Source organism: Platalea leucorodia, assembly GCF_965183815.1.
Source record: "Platalea leucorodia genome assembly, chromosome: Z".
NCBI lineage: Eukaryota > Metazoa > Chordata > Aves > Pelecaniformes > Threskiornithidae > Platalea > Platalea leucorodia.
Window position 1 is genome coordinate 70,480,956 of NC_138858.1, and position 21,156 is coordinate 70,502,111.

General features: G+C 41.3%; 1 protein-coding gene across 3 annotated transcripts in view; it reads left to right on the plus strand.

The window, feature by feature from the left end:
- SEMA6A (semaphorin 6A) overlaps positions 1-20,616 on the plus strand; it is a 113,250-nt gene extending 92,634 nt beyond the window's left edge. For all 3 annotated transcript variants that reach the window (XM_082336024.1, XM_082336022.1, XM_082336023.1), the window contains one exon: positions 19,391-20,616. In XM_082336024.1, coding sequence (XP_082192150.1) covers positions 19,391-20,580 — 1,190 coding nt within the window. In that variant the 3' untranslated portion in view covers positions 20,581-20,616. The remainder of the gene's footprint in view (positions 1-19,390) is intronic.
- Positions 20,617-21,156: the final 540 nt, after the last annotated feature.

The following is a 21,156-nucleotide window of genomic DNA, read 5'->3' on the forward strand; positions in this document are numbered from 1 at the left end:
AGAGCCGGTTGGCTCCAAAATTGCTATTGATTTGTTGTTTTAAAAGGGCAAAGGAAAGAGTTCTTACACAAAATTAAATCAGAAAATGTTACGCTTACTATCCTTTTATCAAGATTTTGTTTTCACTTTTGCTGTAATTTCTCTTACTTTCACACGTTCACAGAGAACAAATATTCTCCTTTCTTTTTTAACATTTTCTCTTTGTTTTGCAAGGTGCTTTGTGGTGTTCTTCATTGGTTGTGTCTAATCCTTTGGACAGTGTTTTCTTTCTTTTCCTGTGCTCACAAATGACTTCTTACTGATTGTACTAATTGTACAGAATCCACTTGCTGCTTTCTTTTCTGTAACATGGGTGCTTTGATGATGTCACATCCATCCATATGCTTCACTTTTAATTCAGTGCAGGCATCTTGGGGAATATCTGTGGGGGCGTGAAGAGGGGGTTCTTTAAAAGGGTTGACTCATGGGAATGTGACATTTGTGTGCCACAGCTTTAGTAGCTAAATATACTCTGGGATTGTTGTTTCTGAGCTACATCACATTTCTTGCCAAGATGAAAATGTGTAGTGCAATCCATAGAGTGGGAACTATGCGTTGCCATCCCACTGGCATTTTGAATTTGGCCATTAAGGAACCTGCCCTTCCTATTGCAGAATGGAAAAAAAAAAAAAAAAAATCAGCTCTGATTGGGCAAACTGCACCCTTCTTTCTTATTCTCTATCTCCTTCCCAGAAAAAAAAAAAAAGAAAAAAAACATGTTCTAGAGTATGTTTATGTTTTGTTTCCTTTCTTGCTGTGTTTTAGTGTTAATTTAATTGTGTGTTTCTCACCTTTGTCGAAAGTTTCCCTAACCTCGCCATCTAACCTCCCCCCCTGCTGCCATTGTACTTGGTCTCCCTCCCTCCACAGTCATGAAGCTCCTCCTGTGGAGCGCTCCAAGGCTTTACCCTTTACACCCCAGTAGTGCTGTAGCGCTGTGTCTCTCTGTAGTTGTTCTACTAACGAATGGGGGAGTAGACACGTACTGCTCATAGAGAGGCCTATGTGAAGAAAACAAAGTGATTTTCTTCAGGAGTAGCTGGCCTTGCCCCTCATTACCTTGCTGCCTTTCTCTGCTGCCTCCTGTCCTTCCTGCTTCCCTTCAGAAATGCCTTTCAAGTCCTGGGTTCATTAGCACAAACGCAGCCAACTGCTCGGTTCTCTCACTCGCTCCCTAAATGCCTGGAGCTTGCCTTTTAATCACAGTGTTGATAAATTGCTTGCAAATTCAGCTTACAATTTTGTGATTCTGCTACAGCTTCTCTGCAGCATTCAGGTGGACGTGGCTGAGCAGGGCACTGAATGACAAAAGCGTAGCGTTGCTGTTAGCGGGCTTAATGTTTGTATTTTTACTTATTTCAACACTTCACAAGTGAAGACTATGACGTGGTATCTCCATTCCTTAACAAGCCTTTTGTCGATATCCAAGTAACAATGGTAAAAAGCTGATTAGAAGTGGGATGTGATGGACACAGTTTAGAAAGTTAAGAGTTGCTGGTGTATTTGGATCTCAAGAATGTTCCTGTAGATACAGTATCTGGTAGAACCTATTATTGTATAGAGTAGAATCTTTATTATTATTATTATTATTAATAATAATTTAATTTTATTAATAATTAATAATATAATTATTAGTAATTAATTTAATTATTATTAATAATAATAATAACTGCAGCCCTTCCTCTGGTACAGAATTAGACATTATTAGCAATAGTCAACTCCTCTGTTTGGAGAGGGCTGTGCTATCGGGAAGCCCAAGGGCTGTTCATTTCAAAACCTGACTCCAGAAGGTATTTCATATTGTACACAAGTGGCAGTGTTACTAAATTTTACTGTGATTATCGCTACTTGAAAGATTTGCCAAGTGCTGACAATGCTTGTCTCTGGAGAGTCTGCAAATGTTCAGGCAGATTCTGCTGCAGTGAGACAGAATTATATGAAACTTCAGGTACAGTTATGATAAAGAATGTAAAGTGCTGATTTAACAAGATACTTTACAAGTAGACATGAAACGAGAGAAAAAAAAAATCTGTGACAAAGCAAAGCTTTGGACTCTTTTTTGCATAAATTAAACAACTGGTGTTCATTATGGGAGGGCTGAGTTTTGCACCAGGAAGTACATTTGCAGAGTATGTTTTTACACAAAAATGTTGTTATATGCTAATATGTGCAAGGATCTGAAAGATTCAAAGTGTGTTTTATCAGAGGAAGCAGGGAGAAGTTGTTATTATCTTGCTAGCATTTTGTAATAATTCAGAAGAGGATTTAAAGTGGCACAAAATTTGTCAAAACTTATCCTTTGAGTCAGTGTTTGCAGGTCTGAGGGGAAGGGCTTGGATTTTCAAGGTGAAGCAAATATTCTATATTTGATCTGTATCGTCGGCCTGGCACTGTCAGAAGGAACTGACTGATTGTAAAAAAAGTGTTAGGCAAATGGGAGCCGGAGTTGCACCATAGTCAGTTCTGCCTGGGTGGGACTTGGGAAGAGCGATAAACTCAAAGCATGCGTGCCTGGAGGAAGCTACACAAACATTGCTATTACTTCCCATGTCTCAAACCATTGTACACACAAGCATAAAGCAGATTGCAAGTACTTTGCAGTTCACTAGCAGTTTCAAGTGCTGAGGAAACAATGAAAATCGAATCGGACCCCATCCTTCGCTTACTATACTTTTGCCCACAGTCTAGTAAAAGTGTGCTGTGAGGAAGGGAGTAGGGAATTTGCCCTGATTCTGTCTACAATTCTGTAGCATTTGGCTGAGGTTTGAAGTGAGAGGTGTGGTTACTCAGAGCTGTAGTGCTTCACAAAGGGATTTCAGCTACACAAGACAAGAAGACACAGGACTTAGTCCATTTAAACTTGTATAGATCCACATCTAGATTAAAACCTACTTACTTTTCCCATTAGGATTTAAACAGAGGTTGGTTGGATGAGCCTATGCTAAACAAAGCCCTATAGATTTTTTTCCCTAAAATGTTCTTAGGTAAATTAGCATCAGCTTACTGTAAACATCCCTGTTTCTAGAGGGGGGCTTATTTAGGTTTGTCACATATACTAGCTGCTTAGGTGAAATACTAAAAAAAATCTTTTTTTTTAAAACAAACAAACAAACAACCTTATATTTGTCTAGAATAGCTCTAATGAGTAATTTGTCCAGGAACTGAATGTCTCACAGACTAATCACGGCATACCTGCTGTGGAGCACCATTTTAGCTCTGTATCGGATAAATACCAGAAAGCCACTGTTAGCAGTTAAATGGGACCATATTTCTCAGCAGAGTTTTTAATGGCCAGATACCTGTGTCACCAGACCAGGCTAATAACTAGCAAACGTGCCAGAAGATTGACGACCTCACCATGCTGGAGTCGCTGGTATCCTGTGACATGCACCAGAGGGCTGTGCAGTCAGGATTAAGGGAACACACCACACTTGTCCAGAGGAATGACACTGATCCTTCCTCTGTTCTGTCTTGCGTGTACGAACTGTCTGCTCCCAGGGCTAGAGACAGCTAATCATCTCAGATTGCATCCTCAAGTTCAAACAGTGGCAGTAGAAAACTAGATGCTAATTAATAAAATGGAAATTGTATATAAAATCTGTGAAAGAAGAATGCTGGAAGGATGTTTCTGACAACAGACTTTCTTCAAACTTGTTTTCATTATGTTTTTGTAAGTTTCTATGAGAACAAGAGCGAAGAGACAGAGAAGAGAAAAGGCATGCGGAAGAGATGACAGAACCTAAGTCCCTGGACAGGGCCACATCCTTAAGCCAATTTTAATAAAAAATGAGGATTGTAATAGAATACAGGGCAGTGATTTAGTGTATCGTCTTCTCTGTGACTAAATCTTCATTTCAAACTTTACATAAAAAGCCGCGGCTCATGTAGTCACAGATTTTCTATAGTAACCTGAAACTATAAGGAGAGGAACAGTTTTCACTGCAAAAGATAAGCAAGGATGAGGAAATCAAAATAACAGAGGGGGTATAATCCAACACACACCAACTGCCTGTGCCACACCTAAAGAAATGCCTATATTTCAGCACTGGCACTAACTTAAAATTTTCAGAAATCAAATTGTTTCTACATTTTGCTAACAGTACAGATTTCAGATTTAACTAGCAGAAGTGGAAACGTGAGTAACAAGATTAGAACCAAGAAAAATTTGCTGTTTAGTAGCCAAAAAAAGACATCATTGGTAGTAGAAGAGGTTGTGTCAATGTGCAACTGAGAACTATCAACAGAGGTAGTGTTAATAGGTTATGAAAACTTATCAACAGAGCTTTTCTTTCTGAATGTCCCCAAATTACTGGATCCTACAAATAAGGGTGAAGTTTAAAATAGACCTCATCAAATGTCAAATGTGGCTGCAGGAAACAGCAGGTATCCTTGACCTGTAATTGTCCGCCTGCATAGATTTAAAGTCAGGCTATCCATTTCCAGGCTGCAATGAGCAGTAGAAGCCTGTCTTACTAAAACAGGGAAAAACTGTCATTGCCCCAGGACCTTGATCTGCTTTTTCAATAAAAGAGGGCACATCTAATTTGTCAAGGCAGCTGCTCAGGGTTCAGGGCATTAGAGCCCTGTGTGGTGGACTAGATCCACAGCTGCATTCATCCACATCAGCCGGTGAGGACAGCTCAGTGGAGGAACACAGACTGCCTCGTGCTCTTGTTTGACCCTTGTAGCACTGACATATTTATCAAGAGCTGGGAATTCACTTTAGGGTATGCTGGCCCCACAGGGCCACTGCTCTGTCTGGAAATAGCAAAGCATAATTGGATGTTAAGTAACACCAAGTTTCATTGTTGTGGCATTTATATTGAGTATAGGGAGATGTTGTGCCATACAAAGATGCTGAATTGGGAGGGCAACCTAGCTGTTTAAGAGATTTCTGAAACTGCTTTGCAATTTGAAGGGATTTAAGAGCAGAAAATTTAGTAGCTGAAAGACACTTAAAGTGCCTTTTGGTGTTAAGTTAATGCTAGTGTACAATTAAAATGTCAATATGCTGTTAAAGATATTTGAATAATTAATTTTTCTCATATAGGATGTGCCTAGTTTCAATAATCATATTAATTAATAGGTAAGATGTCCTGTAGTAATTTTACAACGACCTAAACATTGACAGTCCTGGTTCAGATCACTTTTAATACTGTCTGTGGACTATGAACTGTTTAATTACATGCCTCTGTACAAAACACCACCTACATTCTTCTCATATAGATAACCTTTTAGTGAATGGTATCATCATCCCTTTCAGTAAGTAGGAAGGATCCTGACAGACTCTCTTCCTTCTTTTCTTAGTTTTCCTTAAGACTGTAAAAAAGGTGGGCTTAATTCTTTATATCAGGATGGGCTGGTGCTTACTGATTAACAGCATGCACTTAATTAAAGAAAGAAAATCCTGGAGAGGGCATAATTTAGATTTTACCATGTTAATTTTATTGAACATAAAATACAGATAACAAATGTCATTGCATTTGGAAAGTAGTCGTTTCTGTGAATATCCTTAGTTTAGTCAGGTGTTTAGGCAGGTGTTACTTCGAGCTCTTTAATAGTCATTTAGTGAGACACTGTAGTCTCTGGTGTCCGATTACCGTTGCTGTGACTTTTGCTAGACTTTAATCATGTGTTCTAAGATTCTCTGTGCCAGTAGCTGGGAAAGAGGATAGGGAAAAATATGTTGTTATTCTCATGTTACAAAAAAAGAGTCTTAAGGGCATTTTATTGAGAAAGTTTTGAAGCTGATAGTGCAAGTTTACCATTAGATCAAAAATGTGCATCCTGACATCCCCCTGAGGGAAAAAGGAGCTTCATTGGCCAAGCTGTAAGTTTTTGAGAAATCTCAGGCCCTTATACCCAGAAGAGACTTGTCACAGTTAGGCAACTAAATACATAGACAACTCCGTGTACATTGAGCATTGGTGCTGCGACTGATAAGCACTTTAACCACCAGCTGATAGTCTGACAGTTCTCCCTGCCCCAGCAGAACAGAATAAGTCAGGGTCCCTGCTGAAGTAGATTTTAACAGCTCCATTGGCATTAGAAGAGCTTAGGGCAGTTTATAGAGAAGTTGCTCAGGAAGCATTAAGAGGCATTTCTGGCACAGCTGTGCAATACAGCAAACGTTTGGAAATGGCTAACAGCACATTCATCACCAACTTTGTGTTGGCTGGGAAGAATACCTGTAATACTCTGAAATAGTGAGTCCCAGTGGATAGCCTCCAAACCAGTTCCAGCCTCCCACGTCTACCAAAGTGGTTAGCCCTGGATATTAAACTGTAGTTCTCCCATCAGCAACCGAAGATTGCTATCCTCTGTGAAATAAAATCTCAGATGAAGGTGCCACTTGATAGCATTGTCACAACTGGGCATAAACTAGACAGTTCTTTCATATGCCCAACAAGGATTTTTTTAATTGGAAAATAACACCAGCTGCATGCTGTCAATAATATGCCATCTTGTTCGTGCTCCATCCCATCTTACCCACAATTGTGATAGAAAATAAAAGAACAGCTGTTAAAAAAGGGGTGGGGGGGAAGCAGGCACATTTTTAAAGCTCTACAAAGCTACTGTTATTCTGTGTCATGTTCTTGTAGAAAGAAACAGAGAGGTTTTTTTGGAGAGCCTGAAAGATCTGCAATTACTAAACACAAACAGTACCAGCACAGACAGGGAATTTAAGCGTGCACAGAAACACCTCCTGAGCAGCAGCACACCGAAGCCTTCATTAAAATAATTCCAAAAGTATTTTGAGAAGCACATATTTTCCAGATGTTTCCTTATTCTTTAAACCAGAAAACTATGCTGAATTCCTGTTTGGAAGCAAGCTGGGTGAGTGAGAGAGAAGCCATAATGCTGGGTACACACTGAGTACCGCTTGTTTTTAAAGAAGCTAACAGAAGTGGTCTTGTCATGTGGTGTAGAAAAGGCCGTTGGTAGTTTCTTTGAGCCTGTGGTCAGCACTGGACAAATCTAATTCCTGCCACCAGCTTATAGCTCCCATCAAACAGTTCAACAATTCTCCGTGTGTATTCGTTGCTGAATGAGTCCCAATCAGAGGCTTTCAAAGGAGGGCACAGAGCAGGAGTGCCCACTGTCCCTTCTTCTGCCTGCTCTCCCCACTGAACCTCTTGTGTTCACCACAGAGCCTGCCCAGAGGTTTGGGCAATCACAGCTCATAATAAAGAACATAAAGAGCACTGCTCTTTTTTTGCAGATAGCGTTCAGCTTTATCTCTACAAAACACTAGTCTCTATTCAGTGTCTTAAAGAGGTCTTACAGTCCTGCAGCACTTTATATGCTTTTTGCCTAAATATGAGCAAGCTACAGGCAATGCCCTGAGGCACTCATCCAGTGAGAGCAATTGATTTTCCATACCCAGGGGGATTTGTATATCTCAGTGTGCAGTTCTCACTCATTGAACTGAATTACTAATATCAAATCAGTGAGTACTTTCATATACCCAGCATCAAGACCTGGGAAGACAATACAGTTTATCTCTACTTGCTCATGGCAAGACAACTTGATAACACCAGCTGTGCTTCCGCGTTTGGTCTCACCTACACTGTATTTAGAAAGGAGGAAAGAGAGTAAATACGTATTACTGAGAGAAAAGAGATTGTGATAGAATTTGTTAAGTTCACAATGCTAGGGAAAAAAAATGAGGTTTAACCTCTCACATGGAAATTTGTATGTCTGTAGATCAGTAAATGTATCTTGAGAATTAGTCTACAGATATGAAAAAAGCCAATCATGTTCCTTGTTATAGCACCTACCTTCATGTGGATTAACTAGCTGTGCAAGCTGCCTGGTTTGCCTGCAGCAGTGGAAAATACTGGCTTAAAGAAAGAGCATGAGCAGAAACTGAACAAACACTACAATAAATCCAGAAAACGGAGATTTGATCCAGTACCAGAACTGAGTGGAAGGCTGGGGGAGTTGTTGTAGCAGGAACACTGCTGCTTGTGAGATCTGTGATAAAGCAAATATACAGGTACGTCTGCCTGGCCTGCTGCTGGACAGTCAAGAGGGTGTCTGGATGGGCTTTGAATGTATGTCGGAGAAGACACTGGTTTGCACACACTACTGTGGCTAGATTGCTGCTGGCCCCAGGGCAGCTTTCTTGCAGCTGGGCTGGGCACCTGCTTGCTAAAGTATGTCCTCTGAGATGAAGCTACAGGTTCACCTCATCCAGGGAAGCAGACTGGCTGGAGTAATCACTGAGCACATTAAAAAATGCACAGACAAGAAACATCAATGAAGTGATGGCATCAAAGTGTAAATGTACATGCGGTGCCTGCAAGGTGGGGAGGCGATAAAAAAAAATTAGGTCAAAAAATGCAGAGAAAAATTCATGAAGGAAGCCACGCCTGGAGACAGAAAATGAAGTAAGTCAGAGAGAGATGATAGCAGCACCAGGACAAGAAGTCCATCAGGGAAATGCTGTCTTTTACCTCAGGATGTGGCTGGAGTAACCCTGCTTGCTTTACTGGAGATACTGTGGATTTGAGTGAATGTAACTGAGAGGAAAGAAAACTTGTGGTATTTATACTGGAAGAGCAGTGAGATACAGAAGAAGAAATAGCAGTGAAATTAGTCTTGATGACTGTTATGGCCAGTGTTTCAAACTCATCGCAATTCCTCAGTCACTTAATATATTCAAAGGCAGATGAGGCTATGGGACTGCAATGTGGAGGGAAATGATAAAAATAACATCAGACATGTATAAGCTATTTTTTGCCTACAGCACCAGCCCTGCAAATATTTCTAGAAGAAGCGGTCTTGTCTTTTACTGATCACTGGGGGCATGTTTTTATTCTTAAGACTAGGTCTTTTGACTACACCTGCAGTATTCATGAATGTAGGAGAAACGAAGAGTTAATCCACAGTGTTTGCTTTCTGTCAGAAAATACACAGTGCTGGCATTTTAAGGACAGAAGAGGTTTCATCCTCCCTCTATAAGAGCAGACCTAGCATGCAGTCCAGCCATGTTCCTAACATGCACCAGCAACCCCGCTGTGGGCAGAGGGACTATCCCTAAGAAATACAGTCTGTGTGCATGAGTAAACATTATTGGCTTCATCACATAGTTGTTCAGCAGCTTAATAATAATTTCCAGAGACCTCAGGGAATAGGATATATAGGGTACGGTCTTATTATTTAAATATCTTGGATGTTTAATAGGTGGTTCCGTTGTTAGTTCAGCTGTAATGTGTTCAGTCACACTAGTAGCTCAAAACTAGCATTTCCATTTTTGTGTCTTTAAAGAAGATCAGAGCTGATGAGGAAACAATTTTTGCTTTTAGGTCGTATGCAGTGTTTGAAATTTAACCCCAATTCTTCCGTAAGGCTGCTTTGAGCTTCAGCCTGCTAAGCAGAGCTGCTTATGTTGACATCAGCAAACTTCACTTTTCCCTGTTGTGCAGAAAGGTCATAGTTCAAAACAGGCTGTAAAAAAGGAGAGGAAAAGCCACAGAATTTCTCAGTGACAGCTTCTCTTTCCTTGACACTGTTCATAAAAACTGCTTCCAGAAAGACACTGGGCTGCCCAGAATACATAATGCCCACAGTAGGGGGAAAAAAAAAAAGGCATTTGTTCTGCGCCATCAGAGGAGCTCCATGCGGTGAAATGGGAACTGTGAAGATGAGAGATTCACTTTGCAGGCTACAGTAATTCTCTGGATCCCTGAAATCATGCTGGGTGGACAATGGATTGAGAGCAGCCCTGAGGAGAAGGACTTGGGTGTGTTGTTTGATGAGAAGGTCAACATGAGCTGGCAATGTGTGCTTAACAGCCCAGAAAGCCAACCATATCCTAGGCTGCATCAAAAGACAGGTGGCCAGCAGGTCGAGGGAGGTGATTCTGCCCCTCTACTCTGCTCCGGTGAGACCGCATCTGGAGTACTGCGTCCAGTTCTGGGGTCCCCAACATCAGAAGGACATGGACCTGTTGGAGTGTGTCCAGAGGAGGGCCACAAAGATGATCAGAGGGCTGGAGCACCTCTCCTATGAAGACAGGCTGAGAGAGTTGGTGTTGTTCAGCCTGGAGAAGAGAAGGCTCTGGGGAGACCTTACAGCAGCCTTCCAGTACCTGACGGGGGGTTATAAGAAAGCTGGGGAGGGACTTTTTACAAGGGAGCATAGTGATATGACAAGGATTAACAGCTTTAAACTGAAAGAGGGTAAATTTAGATTAGATATAAGGAAGAAATTCTTCACTATGAGGGTGGTGAGGCACTGGAACAGGTTGCCCAGAGAAGTTGTGGATGCCCCATCCCTGGAAGTGTTCAAGGCCAGGTTGGATGGGGCTTTGTAATCTAGTGGAAGGTGTCCCTGCCCATGGCAGAGGGGTTGGAACTAGATGATCTTTGCAGCCCAACCCATTCTGTGATTCTGTGATTCTATGATTCTGTGATTCTATGACTCATATTCAGCCAAACATATGTAAATCTGGTTTAACCCAGCTGTGAAAGATCCCCTGAAGTAAACTAATAAAGAGCAGCTGGATACGTTTAAGCTCATCCCAGGCATAATAGAAAGGTCCCAGAATGTGCACTGAGCCTTTTTTACGTCATTGGAGGAAATGCAGTAGATTTTAAAGGAAATTTGTGTTTTAAGATGCAAAGCAGCATAAAGTTTGCCTCTGCCGAGACAAGCTACAAAAGAATTAATTTTCCTTGACATTTGGATTTTATACATCTTGTTTTAACTACTATGAATGCCTGTGTTTTACTTTTTTAAAGGACCTGCTATGTTTGCTTATTCGCTATCACACAGAGGCATCTAAAATTATCATTGCTCACCGGGAAAGGGTGAGAAGTGAAGGAAGGTACTGAAATCAGGAAAGTTCAAAATGATCAGCCACCGCATACCACCTGCCAGTGGGAGAAAGGTTGTCAAGCACTTTCTAGTGCAAGAGCTGGCCTTGAGCGTAGCTGCTGGGACAAATAAAATTGGGCTGGCTTCAGGACTTCAATGACTTTCATCATTGTATTACAGATCCAGGAGGTTCTCAAACCTTCTCCCATACATGCAAACTTAATAAACTGGTTTATTTACAGAGATACTGCTTAGAAGTAACACAATTAAAAAACGTCTAAGAGCTTGCTATTCCAGTCTTTTTCAGGTCTGCTTCCCCTTTGTTTCGGTGGAGGTGGGAGTTGTCTGAGCATGAATTTGCTTGTTCAGATCTTGTAATTTCCATCTATACAATCCCTTTCAAAAAAGAGCTGCTTGTTTCTAATTTCTCAAAATTCACAAGTGTGGGCATGGTGTACGTTTTGTATGGCCGCTGTGGCATGCAGAAAAATTGGATTGCAGGCTCATAATTGAACTAAAAATAGATAATTGAAATCTGTTCTGAAAGCGTTACTTCAAGACTCACAGGTTATCTCATATGGACATGGCAGAGTCATTTCTCTCACCTTTCTTGGTTAATTTATCTGTCTTAAAAAAATACTAGAATGAAAATTCTCCATCTTCTCATTGAGACCAAAGCCACCTGTTGATCTCCCCTCTTTTAGTAAGTTACAACCATCTTTTTTCTATAGAGAGTCATGTCAACAGTCATTCATAAAAAGTGCAGAGAGATATAATTTGGACCATTTGAAAGGAGAAATAAAACCACCCTTAGAGATCAATAGCTGAACCTATCCTGGAGGGATTGCTTCTGAAATAGGTCTGATTAAGGGCCAGACAATCCTGACAGAGGCCACTATGGCTGATCTGATTGTTTAGATCCTTTTCAAGGTTTTGTTACGTGTTACTTCAGGCACGTTATATATTGATTTTCTTTTCTTAGTTTTGAAGTACCATTTCTCCTCATACCTCTAATGATCCCCAGGCCTCTTGTAACTCAAGGTTTTTTCTTTACCACATTCATTCTTTCCTCCAAGCTCATGCATCCTCTTTTTGTTTGCTGGATATCTCAGGCTGCTAGCTTGGGGAACTGGCTTTGAGAGCCGTAGGGCAGAATCTGGAGGGAGGTGGATGGCTCTTCTTAGCACAGTTGTGCAAAACTTAGAGTTGCAGACCTTTACAAATCAACAATACAGCTTTACTGCGAGGGGAGGGAAAAAAAAGCATTTGCCAGCAGCTTTAACTGTGAATGTTTGAGCTGTTTTTTTCTAGCTGGTGACACCAAGAGTCCAGAAAAACAAGTACTGGGTAGAATTGCACTGAGTCAGCAGAACAAGTCCTGGCAGCCAGAAGGAAGATAAAGGAAAAAGCTTACTTACTGTTTTCAACAAAGAAGTTCCAATAAAGTGGCAAACATCAAATCATTGGGATTATAATGTGGTTGGTTTATGTCAAACCTTGAAATTATTCCTTCAAGAGAAACAATAAGATCTCAGAAATGCGTGGTAGACTCTGGTCGTTCCTGAATTTGCTATCATTTTAAGTCAGGGTGTCCAGTCTAAATTAATCTGATTTTTTTTTTTATTCCTATTGCTGGTTAAAAAGGAGGAAGAAAGCTTGTTAATACCTGCAGGGATTTTCCAGGCTGAAGTAGTCTTTTAGCAGCATGAGACTGCCTGTAAACACAGTTCTAACACCTGGAGACACATGTTGAAAACCTATTCAGTGGTATTTAAAAAAGATATTCTGAAGCCCATAAAAACCTCCATTCATAATGAGTCTCTACCAGCATTTCTTGCAAGTCTAAACAGAGGGAGACGTACATCAGACAGGGAAGCTTGCACTGAAGAATGACATTAACTGCAAGGTTTTCCCCTTAAATAACAACAGTAAAGAAATCATTGTGCCTTTCTGGAACAATGACTTGTTCTGTGGAAAGTATCAAGTGATTTTGTAGGTGTTGGAGATGGAAGTGGGCTCATTCCCATTTAGCTAGAGAGGTGAAGTTTAAGAGAGCAATCACACTCTCTCCCTGACTGCTGTTAATGTGTGGTCTAGACATAAATATTACCTTATTCCCTGATAGTTATTCGCCCACTTTCCTGCCAAAACATCATTCTTCATTTCCCACCTCTGTGTTTCAGTTTTGTGTGTGCCACCATTTTGGGTTATTACTTTACCATCTGTTGCAGGCAACTTCAGAAAGCTAGACAATGACAGTTCCCTGCAGAGGTGATCACAGAGCGTTCTTGATGCACATGGTGTGTGGTCCGGGGTACGCCTCTCACGGCCATACATCATTTCTGGGACAGAGGTGTCTTTGTGTCCACACTACAGCTAACTGTAGCGCTTAAACTGAAAGGCGTTACTTTTGGTGACAGGTAACTAGGTTATTGACACACAGGAACTTGTAATTATGGGACCAGGTATGGCTCTCTGCCCTGCTCTTGTTAGTCTCACTGGCTTCAGCTTGGTTGTGACAGAAGGCAGCATCCAGACTATTGTACCACTAAAACATTCTCACATTACACTATTCAAACTGGGAAGTAGTTTGTTGTTTGTTTTCATTCGTCAAGCAGTTGTGAGGGTTATAAGCTGGAATTTCTGTTTGTGCTCACTGCAAAGCGTACACCAGAACCTAGACTTACAGGAATGTGACTGTGAGGCTCTTCTTGATGTTCTGCCATCCCTGTCCCTGATCACAGATGAGACAAAGAAATTCAGGCGTTATCATGGGATATTTCTTTCTATACTGTACATGCTAAAAGGACACAGCTCTTTTGCTGGGCCTCTGGAGTTGAGGTCTCCCTTCTGCAGATGCCTGTTAATTGCTGTTCTCCTGAGACAGACACCTTACTTCAGATCTCTTTCCAGGTAGACCTTTGATCAATGTTTTTCAACTGCAGCTTTTCAGCAGGTTTTTAGCTCACTTTCATTTGCTTCTGAGGAAGTAAGTCAAAGACTTTGCAGAAGACAAAGGGTATCATACTTAATGTTTCCCCATAAAAAGTAAGCCATAAATCTTGTCAAAAAAGGAAGTTTGTCTGGTTTAATGTAATTTATTCTTGGCAAATTTGCTTTGGGTTTTTTTTTTTTTAATTACTTTATCATCCTTTGGATGCTCATAAAATTGATTGTTTAATCACTTGTTGTAGTGTCATTCCCATTCTAAAAATTGGACTGGCAGGTCTGAAGTTTGTTAGGTCATCCCTTTGGCTCATCTCAAAGGGAGGTAATATGCTTGTCCTTTTCCAGAGCTCTTGATACTCATACTTCCTCCAGCATTCTCCAAGATACTGGACAGTGTCTAGAAATTGCTTTGACTAGCTCCTTAAGCAGTCAGTTCCTTTAGGCAACTTGAAAACATCTACATTATCTAGGTATTTTAACCTCTTTTTTTTCTGTTCTGGTCAACACTTATTCCCTGACTTTGTTACGTTTCTGATCACAGATCAGAGTGGGGATTTTTGCTGAAAAGCGAAGCAGGAAAAGGAGTAAATGCTTCAGTCTCCATGTCTTTTCTTATCTGTCCTACTTTATTGAAGTTTATGGTACTGATATTCATTATTCTTATTTAGTTATGCTCATGCCATGTGTTCTTTAGAATGATGAACTCTATTCCTTTGTGATTATTTCATCCTAATTACATTTCTGCCCTTGGAAGTTCTTTCCTGTTAGAATTAGAAGGAGCAGAACATGTCCAGAACAGCTTCATCAGCATTTTCATACAATAATACTCTCACCTTCCTTTTTAACTTGTTTTTTAGCAGATATAGAGGTACAGTCCTAACCCTGGAATACTTTTGTTAATTGGTGAAAAGAAGAAACCTCAGCTCCCTTCTGCTTACAATCATCTAGTATACAGTAGATCTGTATCATTTTATCACTTCTGGTCTTTTCTCTCTTATTTTCACCCAGAGACATTCAGCAAGTCTGCTTCTCACCTTTACCAGAACTTTAGAAAAATTATATGTATTATTGAAATAAAATGTAACATCTCCTTGCTTTTTCCCCAGCTACCTTTAGTGAACAAGCTAGATCAATACTCTACTCGTGATTTATCTAAGCACTAGCTCATTTCAGAATTGAAACACTTTGAAGGTTTGGAAACATTTTTCTTAATGTTCTCTTAACCAACCAGCCAGCCAACACTGTGTGCCTTACCTACAAGCTCTGCTGGAAGAAAGAATGAATTACGTATAGCAGAATAATACAATACCATATCAGGTCTTCTCTCTCATTAGATGAGTAAGAAGAGGTGATTTTGCATGTTCCAGACTGTTACGGTACAGGGCATACTGACTGGTAAAATGAATGGTGATGTTAGGAGATGCAGACAAAAGGACATGGGATGAAATTACAGAAAGTTAGTGGAGGAGGAAGGATCAGGTTGTCTGCAGGAATCAGAATGGCCATGAAAAGTGGAGGGTATCAAGTGACTAGCCTGGCTCTTTTAATAGCCAGAAATAATAGTACATCACATGTGGGAAGACCCTGAAGTCGTAAGCCCAGTCGTGATTTGCAAGGGACAGAGCTTGACTAAACTGTAAGACTTCAGGGAGATGGGTAAGTGTCAGCATGTTTGTGACATTAGCGACACGTAAGGTCTGATCCTTGAAGGTGCAAATATTTAACCTCGTCTATGTCTTTGAAGCTTTTTCAGTTTTACTACTATTTCTACCACCAGACCTCTCACAAGTATAATGTTAATACAGGTAATTCTGTCAACAATATCCCTTTGCAAAGAATAGTTGTTTATTATCCATGGTGATAAGTTTCCACATGCTACAGAAAACAGTCAAGAGTATGGATGAGCAGTTCAGACCCCATAAATTGAAATAAGCAATGTATTTTCACACTTGGAAAGAACATATTGCAAACAAGAAAGTGCTAGACATAATATTTTAAAGGTATTTAATTTAGAATAATTGTTTTATTATTAAATATAAGATAAAAATAATATAGTGGTATTTATATCAATCATATTTTACAGTCTGTTTCCATAGCATGTTATGCAGCCAACCCAGTCAGTTTTCCAGGACATAATGTCTTAGAAAGATGTCAGATAATATATAGCTATAAGACCTTTCAACAGCATATATTTCCTCAAAGCTGGGAGTCCGAATAGTTTACTTGACTTTCAAAAATGTAGTCCCTACATTCTTCTGATTATTTTTTCCATTTATTTTAATTCTTTGAATAGTGAGTGCTAATGAATGATGCTGGACTGACCCTTGGGGACTGTGTTGTTTTTTTAAGAACTGCAGGAGAGGGGAAGGGCGCACAATGCAGGCTGTAAAGTGGCACGAACACTGTACTATCTGTTTGCTGTCAAACTGGCTTGTTTTGGGGACATAGTTGCAGTCACACACTCGCTTATTCATCCCAGTCTGTGAATGCAGTTACTACTGATGCTAGGGGCTTGTGATGTTGATTGACAACGACTGTAATTATCAGCCTATTTCATATTAGATTGCCTCCCCCATGGTCATGACAGTAGGATGCTGAATGTTCCTTGTACTTTTTCATTACTTAATTGTATCTATTCCATAAACATTAATGCAGGGTCAAATCTTGCCCATCTTGTTTCATTTAAGTTAAAGTTGTTGGGATTGCTTGCATAACTAAAGACACATGGATGTGATCCATGATAAAAAATAAATTATATCATTAACCTGACATTATGTCCAGAGAAAATCCGCCTGCCTAGAGCAAAGCCACTAGTGTTAAATATCCTTTAACTCTAGTACAGAAAACATAATAAACATCAAGAAAGTTTGAACTCAAGAGGAACTAGCTGTTTTAAGGCCCTCATAAATTTCTGCTGATAAAACACCTGCAGCGTGAGCAATATCATTTTAGCTACCCCTTTCTTGAACACACATGGTCACTCAGTCTGAACTGTGTGGTAATTTTGTAAAATGAGTAGTAATGATTCAATATCCATTGGTAATGTAGAACTGAAGATTTCATGTTGCTTTTGTATGCAGTGATGCAGGTTTGTGCTCAAGGCTATCATTTGCAGAGTAGGACTGAGCCTAAAGCAGAAGGCTGAGGGTGGAGAACAACCTCACTTAGCCAGTAGAAAATGTCAGGCATGGATGTGAGCTTTAAGCCATTGCCTCGCATCCTATCGCCAGGCACCTGAGAGACAGACCAGCGCTTCCCACTCCACTCCCCATCATGAGGAAGTTTTAGATATCAGTGAGGTCTCCTCTTCTCTAAGATGAACAGAGCGAGTATCTTCAGCCGTTCCTCATCAGTCATGTCCTGTAGCCTTTTCACCATCTTTGTTGCCCTCCTTTGTATACATTCTAATATTTTTATGCGGTTGGCCCTTTTGGCCAACAGGGCACATTGTTGACTCTTACTGAGCTTACCGTCAACCAAAACCACCAGATCCCTTTCAGCGGGGCTGCACTCCAGCCTCTTGTCCCCTAGTCTATACATAAAAGGATATTAAGTTAGTAAGGTATGACTTTCCCTTCATGAACCCATGCTGGCTTTGACTGTAGGTGCTTACACCCTTACGTAGGCACTGATCAGGGATTTTGAGTCTTTTTCACAAAAAAAAAAAAAATAAAAAAAAAAATTGGACTTAAGTGCTCAAAGGGGCATATCTCTCAGAAGTTTGTGCATGGAAGGTGTCCATTAAATAAGGCTTTTTAAGTTCAAGCTTTCCTTAACTTCATGCCCAGCAGTGCATTTCTGGATAAGACTTAATGCTTCCCTCACCATCCTTCCCACCCATTTAAGACTGTCTATTTCCAATTCTCCAGTTAATGACCACAGACAGTTTTACAAGTGTAAATAAATTTGGTCTCAAAATGCTGCAGAATCTAGCATGTAAATATCAGCAGGTGTAAGGTCCACAGAAGACCAACACCTTTGCCGTGAAATGTAGTTACTGCTGACTGTGCCATAACCACTAGACTGTGCTTCTGGTCTATATACAGCAATTTCATATGTGGATTTAAATTAAAGGGGTAGGTTCTACCACCACTTATTAAGTGCTGATGACAAAAAATAGAAAAATCTGCTTCTTAAAAAGCTGCTGGGCTTTAAAAGAGGGTTCTCTTAGAAATACTTAATTTGAAGATTGTTTCTAATTATATATCGTTTTCTGAGATTTTCTTTCCTCCCCTTTTTTACTATTAAGACATTTATATGAATGCAGGATCTTATTTTCTTAAGCAATCATCCCCTCTTGCTATTTATTCTCCTCATGAAATCATAATCCTCTATTTGTCACAGCACAATAATTTCCGTGGCAACCAGCTGTGATGTCACACACAGGGGCTTATGATTTCAAGACCTGGTTTGCTTTTAAATATGAAGTTCGTATCTTGTAAGCAAATGTCCCTTGTCCACCTAAATGCTGCAATTAAATGGGAACAGAAAAATATATACTATAGAAGCAATACTATACCTAGCCAGAATACTTGTCAAAGGTTTGTGTGAGAAAGTGGTAACTTTTCCATGCTCTTTTAACATAGTTTGCTGAGGAATATTTTGCATTTGGTTCTAATTCTGGGCCACTAATACCTTGTCTGCCAAATACATGAAAAGACATTATTCTAGGAAGAGTTGATTTACAACATGAAAGTTTTGTATCTTCACGAAGTCTCAGGAGAGCCCTTGGAGGTACATTTTTTTGTCTTGCTGTCTCTCCTGTAATAAGGACAAGGATTACATTTCCTTAGAGTATGTGGAGCTTTTACTGCCCTGGCACTTGGACCCTCTCTGGAGAAGGAGGTGGGAGAGATGTTCCTTCAGCTCCTTGTCAGGCTGTGGCTGCTTCTTGTTAAGCACTAAGAACAAAACCAGAAATGAAAAAAAGCCAAATAGAGGCTCTGTGCTTGTGTTTCATTAGTGCTGCTGGCTTGGTGCCCAACTATGTCAGAAAAAACTATTTTCTTCAGAAATTCAGGGTATTGATGAATGCTGTATTAGGGACTTCAGATGGAGGAGGTGCACACTGCCGAAGATGCCTTCTCTGACAGCGGGTGCTTGGAGGGCCGAGTAAGATTTGACAGTGATCTCTGACCACAGCACAGGACTACAAGATGAGGCCCTCCGAGTCAGGGCTTTCAGCTGAGAAAGCAGAGGCTTCAGCACAGAGGTTGACCTATTCATGTGTTCAAAACGAGAGAGAGCTTTTAAAATTAAAATAGCAAGGACAGTCATCTAGCAGGCTCAATAGATTTCAACACTGTGCTCTGTCTTTCATAGTTATTTAAGCGACTTCCTGAAGCTCAGGCATGTGACACTGACGTTTAAAACACATGATAAAGATAACAGAATGAGGAGCAGAGAAAGAAGCCTTAAACAATGTGGGGTGCACTTCTCTGGTATTTGCAGAGCTTCTGTCTCCTCCTTGCAAAACACAAACAAACCTCCCAGGGTGTGCCTTTGAACAAAGTAGTTAATGATAAGTAGCTTTTCACCGTCCTTAGTTTGTTTAACCACTGTATGCTGTTTATTGCAGGAGTGATTCGTGAAAGTTACCTGAAAGGTCACGATCAGCTGGTGCCAGTCACCCTGTTGGCCATTGCTGTTATTCTTGCTTTTGTCATGGGGGCCGTCTTTTCGGGAATCATAGTGTACTGCATCTGTGACCATCGCCGCAGAGATGTGGCTGTTGTGCAGAGGAAGGAGAAGGAGCTGACCCACTCCCGCCGTGGCTCCATGAGCAGTGTTACCAAGCTCAGTGGCCTCTTTGGGGACGCTCAGTCCAAGGAGCCAAAGCCTGAAGCTATCCTCACACCTCTGATGCACAATGGCAAGCTGGCTACCCCAGGCAGCACTGCCAAGATGCTAATCAAAGCTGACCAGCACCATCTGGACCTGGCCGCCCTGCCAACCCCTGAGTCCACCCCAACACTGCAACAGAAGAGAAAGCCCAGCCGTGGCAGCAGGGAATGGGAGAGAAACCAGAACCTCATCAATGCCTGCACAAAAGATATCCCCCCGATGGCCTCGCCCGTGATCCCAACCGACCTGCCGCTCAGGGCTTCTCCTAGCCACATTCCCAGTGTTGTGGTCCTGCCCATAGCCCAGCAAGGCTACCAGCATGAGTACGTTGACCAGCCAAAAATGAGCGATGGGGCTCAGATGCCTATGGAGGACCAGAATGCCACCCTTGAGTACAAAACTATCAAGGACCATCTGAGTAGCAAAAGCCCCAGCCACGGGGTTAACCTGGTGGAAAATCTCGACAGCATGCCACCAAAAGTACCCCAGCGGGAAGCTTCCCTTGGGCCCCCGAGCGCCTCGCTGTCACAGAGTGGCTTGAGCAAGCGGCTGGAGATGCACTCTTCTGCTTACAACGTGGACTACAAGAGAAGCTACCCTACAAACTCGCTCACGAGAAGTCACCAGACGTCGACCCTCAAAAGAAACAACACTAACTCCTCTAACTCGTCCCACCTTTCCCGCAATCAGAGCTTCGGCCGGGGTGACAACCCGCCGCCGGCCCCGCAGCGAGTGGACTCGATACAAGTCCACGCTGCGCAGGCACAGGCTGTGACTGTATCTCGGCAGCCGAGTCTCACCACCTACAACTCGCTGACGAGGTCGGGGTTGAAACGCACGCCCTCGCTAAAGCCAGACGTACCTCCCAAACCTTCCTTTGCTCCACTCTCCACATCCATGAAGCCCAACGACGCGTGTACATAATCAGAGTGGAGGGGGGGGTGGGGGGGTGGAGGACAGCAATTAAGCAGAGGTTGCCCTTGAAAGCCAGTGTTCTGCAACTGTTACCACTCGCTCCTCTGAGAAGATGGTTGTTGCAAGCTGAAGACATGTTGCATTTCTGCTCTCTGGGAAAAGTGGAATATTTTTTTAAACCCGAGCCATATGACCCATGGTTGAAGGTTTGCAATTGCAGGACTCTCCCCCACAACCCGCCAGTTCTTTGCTCAAAAGACTAACCCTCCATCACAAACTTTGAGCCAAAAGCACACAGGTGAAAGATGACTGTGACATTTCACCCCGCCCCGCAGCTGCACAGCGCATTCCTGAACTGGGAAAGAGTGCTCTGAAAAACAAAACAAATAATTACAAAAACAAACAAATTTTAAAAAGAAAAAAAAAGAAAAAAAAGAATCCATTGATAAAGCTAACTCTGACTTAACAATGGCAGAAGTTTACTATGTGCAGGTACTGTGAAATGATGATGCCCATCAGTGTTACAGCCGTTTGGTTACAGCAGTTAAATGCCATGTTGGGCAAACTATGTCATAGATTTCTGCT